The sequence below is a fragment of the Phaethon lepturus genome, unplaced genomic scaffold, assembly GCF_000687285.1.
Source record: "Phaethon lepturus isolate BGI_N335 unplaced genomic scaffold, ASM68728v1 scaffold20416, whole genome shotgun sequence".
NCBI lineage: Eukaryota > Metazoa > Chordata > Aves > Phaethontiformes > Phaethontidae > Phaethon > Phaethon lepturus.
Window position 1 is genome coordinate 23,743 of NW_010548512.1, and position 11,202 is coordinate 34,944.

Here is an 11,202-nt window from a genome sequence, read left to right on the forward strand (position 1 = left end):
GGGTGGTAGCACAGACCCACAGCAAATCTGCTAAGAGAAAATTACAGAGTTGCAAATTTATCTTTAAATTCCGTGCCTTGCCTTAAAGGAATACAAGAACTGGAGTGTAAAATTTACCATACCCATTTGAAATAAAGGCAAATGAGGTAGTAACATTTCATATAGAGTACTGTACCAACCACAAATTACTTACATGAATCCATTCTCTCTCTGGCATTTTTCTAGTGTGTTCTTAATCAAACTTCCTAATTTCCTAAAGAAGAGATGTCCAGAAGGTTTGGCAGTAGTCCCGGGCCCTTTGGTTTCTCCATATTCTTTGCACAATGCTTCAGCCTTGGCAAAAACTTTGCAAAAAAGAAATGTAATAAAAATCATTTACATGAGTCTATTAAACCACAGTTCTGATCTACAGTGCTTCAGTTTTAGGAGATACCAGAATCCATTCAGGCATCTTGCTTCTTAGAAACAAAAATAAACTAGCATAAAGGCAGCACTTCCAGCCAAGATTTACTGCATCCAAAAAGTGACTAGGAACAGAGAGGAGGGAAAAAAAAGATAGCTTTTTGGGTAGGCAGATGCAGGAAAGCATTTTTACATGTGGGTCAAAATGCAACAATAAGCCTGAGAAACGTGCCACGTAGGAGTGAAAAGGAGAGGGTATGAAGGTGTCCACACACAGTTGATGCCCCAAAATAAGCAACATTTAATATGGAGTGGGAAAAGAAGCACTCTTCTCCGAACAGCAGGCACAGTAGAAAATACAGTATTTGTTTTACTGCAGGTAATCCAACTTAGTTTGTTCTTAATAAATTCTAATTTATTTTTCAAATTTAATATTAAAAGTTTATAGTTTAATGATTTGAGCATTTTTTATACACTGTGGTAAAGCTATGCAGTGCAGGCCATGGGGGTAGCAATAGCTTTGAAGAGAGGATGGACAGAAGACCCTGAACTTCTCTTATTCTACCTTTCAAATGAACAGAAAGGAAATAAGTTACTGAAACCTGTTTAAAAAAAACAAACAAACACAGTCTAGCTTTACTGTTTAATGTAAGACAGAGCAGCCTCCCAAGCAGAACAGGCTGCAGTAACTTAACATCCAGACCAGAAAACGTGATGACCAGACAATTGATTTTTACACTGTATTGCAGGCAGTTCAAAGCCAGACTTTGACAGGCTGAGAATTGAAAACCAAATTTTCTGCAGCACTGTTATGAAAGACAGTCTTTGGTAAGACAAAAAAAATAAAATATACTGTCTCTATTCAAAAGCGTGCTGGGTTTTCATCAGGTGACAGATAAAATCTTAAGTTTATGGGAGACCAAATAAACACAATACAGCAAAATAAAACAGATGGGTCATCATCAGACCCTGTAAGCCAGTCTCAATCATACTTACATTTTTCTGATTCCTGCAGAGATCTGATTGCTTCTCCACATTTATCACTCGCCAGTAAAGTTTGACCATGGTAACAGTATGCCTAGTGGGAGAGGACAAAGCCATTACCAATGTCATTGGGCACTTCCCACACCAAGTCACTTCTGCTCTTCCTTACATCAGAGTTGCATCTCTTTGCAGCTGACATTCCCTGCAGATGGCTGACAACTTGGGAATGCAAGTCAAAGCGGCATTCACTGAACAATGCAGTTCCACACAGACACTGTGAGGTAGGTATGAAGCAAGCTGTCTCAAGTCTAGCCAAGAGTAACCTGGAGCTTCATGAGGGCTTTTTTACCAAAAGCACTTAGCATATAGTCTAGTTCAAACTTCTCTCTCACTCTGCAGCATTAAGCCCCATCACAGAACGAGGATGAACCCCAGTCAAGTTTACAAAGCAAAGACTCTAAAAACTAAAGCTACCTGAACACTCGAAAACTGAATCTGCAACAAACACCACTGAATCCAGAAGCAACGAGGTGTTCTGCTGCTTGAGATATTTTGCCATAGTACAAATATCTTTTCTGCCCAAAAAGTCCCATTCCTTCATGATCATGCTTGAAGACAGTACTGTAATCCGGTGAGAACTGCATCGCCTCTTTTCTATTATAAGGAGTTGTTGAGTTTAAATACTAAATACCACAGGCAAAGGAACAATCCCCTGAGCTAATGCCTACCTTGCATACCTCCCTTTAATGTCTGTTCTCACAGTACAGCAAGTTTTACCTAAATCTACCATTGCCCATATTACAAAAAAAAAAAAAAAAAAAAAAAAAACCACAGTACCACAGCTCTGACCCTCCCTCACCTCTCAAACTTGCTAAATAAGGCAAGCAGCTTTTAGCTACAGGCTTAATGTCAGAGAAAGACAACTGCTTAGTTTGGGCCTTTTTTTACAGTATTAAAGAGTGAGATTACAGGCTGTGGCAGGCTACAAGAAATAAACCATGAATTGAGCAGCTGATGACCCCAAGAGCACCACTGCACTTGCTAAGCCAGTCACACAACAAGGGACAAAAAGGACAGCACTTGGAATGGTACCTAACATTACTTGAGACAGTTTCATTCAGGGCCTTCAAAAAGATGGTCAGCTCTGAATTATGCCTAGAATCAGATTGTGATGCAGATAATGGAAGTATTACGCTCAATCTGAATTGCTTCAGTTAACGATAGGCGATCACAAGAAAGTCCACACTGCAGTAATTTCACTTGGTTCAACAAAACTACTTCAAATGCCACTAACACTACCCAGTCTCTCCTCACAGCATGGAAAGAAAGTCGAGGCAATACTTTGCCTCCATCCCCTATCCAGCCCTCGGACAACATTAAAAACTGTGACTGCTGTCAACTGAAGTACTTACATAGGCCATATAGAAAGAGGTCTTCAAGTTTAAGTACTTCCTCCATTTACCTACATAGGTTGGATCCAAACTGGATAATGTTTGATCTATGAACACATATGTAAAGTTATTCTTTAAGACATTTCCAAAAAGAAGAATCCCACACACACTCAAAGACCAGAATTCTTAAACCTAGCAACAGATCTTAACTATAAAGTAGCCAGAAACAAGTGACAAGATTACTCCTGCAAAGGCACAGAGAAACTACGAGGAAAAAAAAGAAAAATATGCAGTTTATTGAACTGCCATGCAGTTGTCCCTAGAATCCCTGAAACTGCTGTCCACTAAGTTTGGAAGGCTAATTCTCCTAAGTATTTTTAGGCAGCATTTCAAAGCTTGTTCCTAGTTTAAGTATTGACCTATAAAAGCTGACATATGTTGCAATATCCCACCTCTTAAACATTGATTCCCATATTTTTGCACTTTTCCCACTTGCCTCAGTAAGCCCACAGATCAGCTTACTCATCTGGAAGGATGTACATAATTAACCTGCTACACGCTTTACGGTATCATAACCTGCTGCCCAAAGGCAGCTGAAACACATGCCGTTTACATCAAGCCATTTGTGCTAGTTCATTTTCTAGTAGCTAGTATGGGGCTGTGTTTTGGATTTGGGCTGCAAACAGCGTTGATAACACAGGGATGTTACCGTTACTGCTGAGCAGTGCTGACACAGAGTCAAGGGCTTTTCTGCCTCTCACCCCACCCCACCAGCGAGCAGGCTGGGCGTGCACAAGAAGCTGGGAGGGGATCCGGCTGGGACAGCTGACCCCAACCGACCAAAGGGACATCCCATACCATATGGCGTCATGCTCCGCATATAAACCTGGGGGAAGAAGGAGGAAAGGGGAGATATTTGGAACTGTGGAGTTTGTCTTCCCAAGTAACCATTACGGGTGATGGAGCCCTGCTTCCCTGGAGATGGCTGAACACCTGCCTGCCCACGGGAAGTGGTGAGTTAATTCCTTGTTTTGCTTTGCTTGTGCGTGTGGCTTTTGCTTTACCTGTTAAACTGTCTTTATCTTGACCCACAAGTTTTCTCACTTTTACTCTTCCAATTCTCTCCCCCATCTTGCTGGGGGAGGGCAAGCGAGCAGCTGTGCGGTGCTTAGTTGCTGGCTGGGGTTAAACCACAACACCATTTGTTTGGTGCTATTACATATTCTCAAGACATTACTGTATTCTGTCTCCCCTCACTAACATTTCCTACTATTAACTACAGAAAAAGATTGCCATAAACACAAAAGGCCTTATCAAAACAGATCTGTTATGCTGATAACTCAAGCGTTAAACACACTAAACAGAAGCTAAATATACAAAGCATATCCACTGAGAAACAGTGTTAATATGGCAATTTATGGGCAGGTGAAATATGTCTGCTGGCAAGAATGCATAAACCAGGTCACTAAGTATACAAAACAAGACACTTACCAGCTTTTTGGTAGAAGTTAGCTGTTTCATAAGCAAGAGCGGCTATTAGTCCTGGATTGTGTTTCAGCTCAATAGCTCGAGCAATTGTCACTGAAAAGAACCCAAACACCATTCCATACCACAGTATTAAAGTTTAATTGAAAATGTCACATCAAATCAGCAGAGGCATTTAGCGTTTTAAAACCTCTGCATGAACAGAAAACAAGTATTGTGCAGTCAAGCAAACTGCAGAATAAAGACAGATTGCTTCTTGGGTAGAATGATTCCAAATTAATAGATAAGCTGAAGGAAGGTCTTTAGACTAGCTAGTAAACAGAAGCAAAGGAACTGGAAATTTATGTTAGGCAAGCATGGTGGTGAAGAGACTTCATGAAAGGAAAAGAGAAGAGGGGAGGAATGTCACACACAAGTTCTTCCAAAGTGGTTGCATTTGTAATATCAGACTGATTTTTGGCATTTTCCTCCTATAATTGTAACTTAAGTTTCTTTAAAAGCAACTCACCCCACTAAGCCACAGTACCTCATCAGAAGAAAAAAAAAAAAAAAAAAAAAGACACTGCTGCCAAGCAGACTTCATGAGACATCAAAGTAACCCGCAAAGGCTGTCATTTCCCATCCCCAACAAACATATATTTGCAGATACCTTCTTGAGCTTCAGCTTGGCACTGTATGATGTAAGAGTCTATAAGTCGAGCTTCTAAATCTCTTCCCTTTTCTACAGGCGTAATCAATTTTGGAATGTGACTTTCCTAAGTACAAAGCAAGTCTCAAAGTTAGTTTAGGCTTAACAGCATTGCTGCCAATGCAAAGAAAGTCCCTTATTCCTAAATGGATGGGACAACTGAGTGAAGGTCCCAAGATGGCTGGCTGCACTGTTGCGTGGGCTACTGGGCAGACAGACGGATTACTCTTCCACCGCCATGGGAAAGAGCAGCAGGGAATGAGTGGTAGCACAATATATTAATACCCTTCTTTTTCCTGTATCATTCAGACAGTCTGAGGTATTTGTTTACTCTGTAACCTCGTCAGAAAAGCAAAGGCATTTCTAAAACAAAAAGTCAAGTATTTGGGGGCAATTTAAAGAACAGACAGCAAAGACAGGTTTTTCTACCTTCAAATGTTTAAAAATCCCAGCTGCTATCTTCAGGCTTCTGTGAACATCTTTTGCTTCATCTTCCGTTATACTAAGAATATAGAACAAATCAATGAAATTTTTGTTAGAAATAACAACCTCTAGGTGTCATTTAGTTCAACCTCCTGCTTTGGAGCAGGACTATCAACAACAGTAGATCAGGTCAGTTATGGCTTTGTCTAGATGAATCTTGAACCCTTCATGAATCAAGAGTCCACTCACTCTGTGTAACCTGTCCCACTGCTGTGCCACCTTCATGGTAAAGAGCTTTCTTACAGTGTCCAATAATTAAATAATCAAACAGAACTCACTTGAAAAAAGAAATGTAAGACCTTGTAATGACTTTCAAGTAAAAGGTAACCTCAGTGTTAAAAGGCAAAGCTTTAGAAATCTGTAGATTTCTAAAGAGCTGTGATTTTGAGAATCTCAACTTTGTACCTGGACGTTTAGAGCAGGACTGATGAAGGGTTTATTCACAACTGACACTTTCTCTACACCACAGTCACATGGTACTAGTACACTTTGTTCACAGATGGAAGAAGGGACTGAAGTACACTTGGACATTACAGCACATGAATGAAGGCTAACGCCCTCCTTGAACTCCTGCTGTCTCAGCTGGACATGCACTACAGCAGTCAAAACTCAGAACCTGCTAAATTTTTTGGTGGAATATTGCTGCACTGGAATTACTAAGAAAAGAAAAATACTTACTCTTCTTTTCCAGCGAGTCTTGATGCATATTTTGTGTACCACAGAGCTACATTAAATCCCATGGAAACCAGTTCAAACACTGCATCCTGCTGGGCACTAAAGACAGACAGACAAAAACCCCCAAACAATTTAATGCTTTCCATTTTGTTCTGACAAGCTCTCTCTGATGATAGTTCACACAGCATGAATTGCCATTTCTCTCCATGAAGTATTTTTCATTTAAGAAGTCACCAATTTCTAATTCAGGACCTCCTACTTGCTGAACTGCCTAAAAGAAACTTCAGTTTTTACTTATTCCCTTTAAGAGCTCATAATTATAATTTCCCACATTCAGATGCCTACCCTTCCCATTTGGGAACTCTTATTTTAAAACAGTAACTTGAGATTTGTTTAGCTTTGGGTATGGCTGACATTTTTCCTTTTTTTTTTTTTTTTTTTTTAAGTTGCACATTTTGTGGAAAGCCTTGCTCTGGAATGTCTACTTTAAAATTGTAGCTGCTAAGTTAATAAGTCAGTCTATTACATCTCCCTCAGATGAATGTTATTGCAAGTATTTATGTAACTGCAGTCAAACAGCACGTGCAAATAACAGGAAATTTCAGAAGCTAAAAACATGGCCTTTGAAAAGAGTGAACTTGCAATCACAAGCTCAGTATAGCTTAGGAACTAGTAAACTTCAAAAAGAAAGGTGTGGGAGTAGGAAGAATAATGCTGGCACAAGTACAAGCATGTATGAACATGAGAAAATTAGAAGAGAGTCCTAATCAACAGATTGTCTTCCAAGGGGAACAAAAAAGCTTTGAGGAAGTCAAGCACTTCTTCTAGATAAAGCTTGACAAATTTGTAAGTGTGTTATACAACACATTTACCTACAATAGCAAGATACAACTGAATAATCCAGAAGGTTACAGATCTGTATTTCTACTTAAAACAGAAGCTTTGTTTGTTTGTACCAGGAGTACACGTACTAGGAGCTTCAGAGGACAAGAACGAAATCAGATCTTCAGCAACTTTTGTACTTCAAAACACTCAGAAGATACCGGTAAGGCATTAGTGCCAAATGAATCTATGTTATCATATTCAATTCACCAATACTCTCAAGGTTCTTCTTTGTACTGCTCTAGCCAACTGTAGATATAGTTTGTAGATCAACTAAGACACAATGGATCCTTCTACCATGATCATGTATTATCACACCTTTACATAAAGGCAACACATGATTCAGAACACTTAATGCAGTACGGCAATTATCAAAACCGCAAAGCAACAAGTTTTTGGAAACTACTTTGGGTTCAACATTTTGCTACATCTCTTAAGTTTTCCTTCACACTTGTGCTGGCACATGTGCATATACATAACAGACCAGAAGAAAGCAGCTGCATACCCTATAATCATAAAAGCATATGTACCTTGGAACTTGCCCTTGTAATGTGTCTGTCCACTTGAAATTCTGAATATACCTCAACTTGCATTCTTGGGAAGAGTCATCCAGTGAAAGGATAAAACCTATAGAATAAAAAAATGTACCGACAGGCAGTCTCAAAGTAAGAAACACAAACAAGTAATAAGAAATGTGGATCAATGAGAATATGGATATAGATAAAGAAATGTTTCCTGCTGTACCACTCAAAAACCTGTGTTACTTCCTGAGGCTTTTATTCCTCAATATCTTGAGAACAAGATGTACAAAGAACCCAAACTGGCTACTACAAGAAACTCCTTGCCCAGCAGGTTACCAACACAATCCTGCGAGTCTTGATTGCTCAAGGAAAACCTTGCAGATGTCTGCAAGTCCTGTATGGTGACTAGCTGGCAGTTAGACTGACCCACATATAGGATGGCTGAGGTTGCTCAAGGAGAGCAAGTGACTGTCCCTACCATCATAGTGGCCATCAGGAAACTCCAGGAAAAGCTGCCTGGTTAACAGGGAGAGGGAAAAGAGCTTATAAGCATGGACTCACCTAGTCATGATCTCTTTTGTCTCCAGGGCTACAGGAAATTGGTTCTTTATGTCCGGCAGCCCAGAAAGCAGCAGTCAGTGGGATGAAGCTCATGCTATGGGATGTTCAAATCCTAGCATATGCAGACCCAAGAAATTTTTCAGGGAGGAGTAAGATGGACCTTGGTCTGATCAGGTCTTACAGACTTTAAGAACTCAAGACTTGCAACTGCAGCTATTGGGGCTATAGTTCTAGGTGCTGTCACATGGTTATAAAGACAGAAAATACTTGTTCCTTTCACATGCAGAAGATTTTAGTGACCAAGCATAACGTTTTCCTGAAGAAACTCTCCAAATCCTGTCTGCAGCAACATTGACTGTAATCTTACCTTCATCTAGAATGTTGCATTAGCTGGGACTGAGTTCCCAGGGACTGAGGAAACTAAACCAACTTGAGCTGCTTCACTTCCCACAGACTGAAAGATCAGAGTTTCCATGAATCAGCTGATTCCTGAAAACTTGGGCCTAAGAAACTTGTCTGAGCACCTGACTGCTAAGAGAAAGTTATCAAAATATTGGCAGGAGGAAGGTTTCAAGGGAATGCATCATCATAGGTGACCATCTGCTGAAAATGTAGATTACTAAAATGAAAGTCCAATATCTACATTACTGAAAATGTAGATACTACGCTCATGAGTGCCCATATATACACCTAAGACAAGCAGCAGCAGAAGTGTAAACCTGCAACAAGTCTATTATCTAGCATTAGACAAACCAGAAGTTTACACTGAAGAGCAACTCCTATCAATTAATTTATAGACTCAATTTATACTTAAAAGCAATACACCGCAATCTAAGAAATAAACATTTTCTCCTCCAGCAGGAAGAAGAATGAAGTTAAAAGCAAGAGGACAGGACTGCCAACACTTACTACTGGCAGGGTCTCAAAGGACATCAAAACTTGTAGAAAGGACCTGGTGAGTACCTATGACTAGTATTAAGCATAGAACCCATGAAGATACCCTCCTTCCCGAGAAGTGCAAAGCTTCTTCACAGAAGATTAGCACAATACAAATTCTGACAAGTGTCATTAAAATTCAAGTTATATACCTCTTGATGTATTAGCAGTATTGCTAATAAATATTCCTACCTTGCAAGAGCGAAAAGTACAAGTCAGTTGCATTCTTCATCATTTCTGGATTACAACTCAAGTCTGTAAACAGCTCCAATAGTCGTGTTCGAGATAATCTCAAATCACTGCATGGATGGCGGAAAAAAAGAAAAAATAAACCTAAGAAATTCTACCCAAAAATGTGCTATTCAGAAAGTACCCACCCATGTATACCACCACCCTTTTGGCTAAGAAAGTGAAGCTAACCATTCAATTTAGCTATCTGAAGGCAAGGAAAGATATTTTGTGAGGAAGATGCCAATAAATACAGAAGAACGTTCCTTTCTCCTCCAGATACATACGACTGACTCCTTAGTTTAAAGTACAATCTATTTTGGACAGACAGCAATGGATAATCAGTAGTCATTATCAATCTCTTGTTCTAACACAAACTAAAATAACTATGCCTTTATCTACCAAGAGGTTGGGTGCAGGGAGAGAGAAGAGAAGCAACAAGCACGAACATTCTTCAACATTAGAATGGGATGACCATATGAAGAGATAGAATAGATCTGCAAAATAAGACAAGATCTCTTTTCATTATATTCCTATCTACAATAGAACATTCATGCCTTACTCACTTATGGAAATTACTTTAAGTAATCTTTTGCAGAAGAATGCAGCGTCATCAGAAAGACAATGAAATGTTTAGTCTTTTGCTTCTGCATTATTATAATAGCCCTTGCTATACACTCAGAGACTTGATAACTGGATAATTCATTCTTTGTAACTAAATGTTCAGTATTATCAGTGTCTTCTTGTCTCCCAGCCTACGCATTTCTTGTCATCCTCAGAATAAAAACTGAAGAGTAACCATTACTTTTAAGGATGTCCTCTAAAATGTGAGAGACAGAGTGAAGTTAATCACAAGTACACTTACTTGCAAACCTTCGTTGCAGCTGGAGTCGTTGCTACCCCATAAAAATTAAATGAAACGGGAGCTGTAGCCTTCAAAGGGTTGCGATGAAACCAGTGGGTCATCTTCTTTTTGTAGTGCTGTTTACGCCAAACCTGAAGTGTGGAAAGAAATGAATAGCTCCAGGAACAGGTACAACTGAGATGCTATATACGTTATGTTCCTCAGCTCACAAAAATATATTCCAAATGCAAACAATTAATAAAAAAAATTTATAAATTTTATATATTTAATAAAAATATTAATTTGGAAAGTTGTATATCATTACAGAGAAAAAAATTAGATTTCTTTTTTTCCATTTGAAACGCTAAGCTTCCATATGCCTTGCCTTCATCATCCATGTACTTAGTTTGAGAATTTCACTCTCTTGAAATAAAACAGTCGCCTCAGAAAGCATATGTAAGTTGGGCAAAAAGCTATTACCTACTTTGCTCTATATTACTGCATACTTTCTTACTCAAAAACCCTGATATTCGTTACCTCCTGCATAAGGCTGAATATTTCCCATGTAATTTACAGGTATATTTCAATTCACTGAGATCATTATATTGTGTCTGGTGAATCTACTATTAGCTTTTGTTGCAGCACTGTTGATATAGATGCAACTGCAATTATGTAGTAACCCTTGCTGAAAACATGGATATATTTACATACATGTAACAGTACAGCTAAAACAGACCATCTTCTACCTCAATTTCAGCCAACATATCTAACATAAGCATTCCAATGAGCTTTCAACAGCAGTGCACGGTGGGAGAACAAAACATAACGGGCAAATATTGAAACAAGGGAGGTCCGTACTGGATAACAGGATAAACTTCTTCGCCATGAGGACGGTGGAACTGAGGAACAAGTTGCCCAAAGAGCTTGTGTGCTTTCCATCCTCAAAGGCTCTCAAGACCTCACCGGATAAAGCCCTGAACCAGCTGGTCTGACCTCTGAGCTGACCCTGCTCTGAGCAGGGTGTTGGAAGCTCTAAGACCTCCATCACCTTATCATCCCTTTTGTGTCTTTTAAGTTCATCGTTATAAAACACTTTGCAGCTTTGCTGGGGGCGGGGGGGAG

The 11,202-nt window shown here is 39.4% G+C and overlaps 1 protein-coding gene across 2 annotated transcripts in view; it reads right to left on the reverse strand.

The window, feature by feature from the left end:
• Positions 1-10,859, reverse strand: part of BROX (BRO1 domain and CAAX motif containing) — a 13,450-nt gene extending 2,591 nt beyond the window's left edge. The window contains exons 1-11 of one of the 2 annotated variants that reach the window (XM_010289994.1): positions 10,827-10,859; positions 10,102-10,232; positions 9,201-9,307; positions 7,521-7,617; positions 6,112-6,207; positions 5,380-5,452; positions 4,912-5,017; positions 4,269-4,358; positions 2,799-2,884; positions 1,399-1,480; positions 194-344 (exon numbers count right to left, since the gene is read on the reverse strand). In XM_010289994.1, the coding sequence (XP_010288296.1) occupies positions 194-344; positions 1,399-1,480; positions 2,799-2,884; positions 4,269-4,358; positions 4,912-5,017; positions 5,380-5,452; positions 6,112-6,207; positions 7,521-7,617; positions 9,201-9,307; positions 10,102-10,232; positions 10,827-10,859 (1,052 nt within the window). Of the gene's footprint in view, positions 1-193; positions 345-1,398; positions 1,481-2,798; positions 2,885-4,268; positions 4,359-4,911; positions 5,018-5,379; positions 5,453-6,111; positions 6,208-7,520; positions 7,618-9,200; positions 9,308-10,101; positions 10,233-10,826 lie in introns of those variants that run through there. The other variant, XM_010289995.1, reaches the window with a different exon arrangement.
• Between the last annotated feature and the right edge of the window lie 343 nt (positions 10,860-11,202).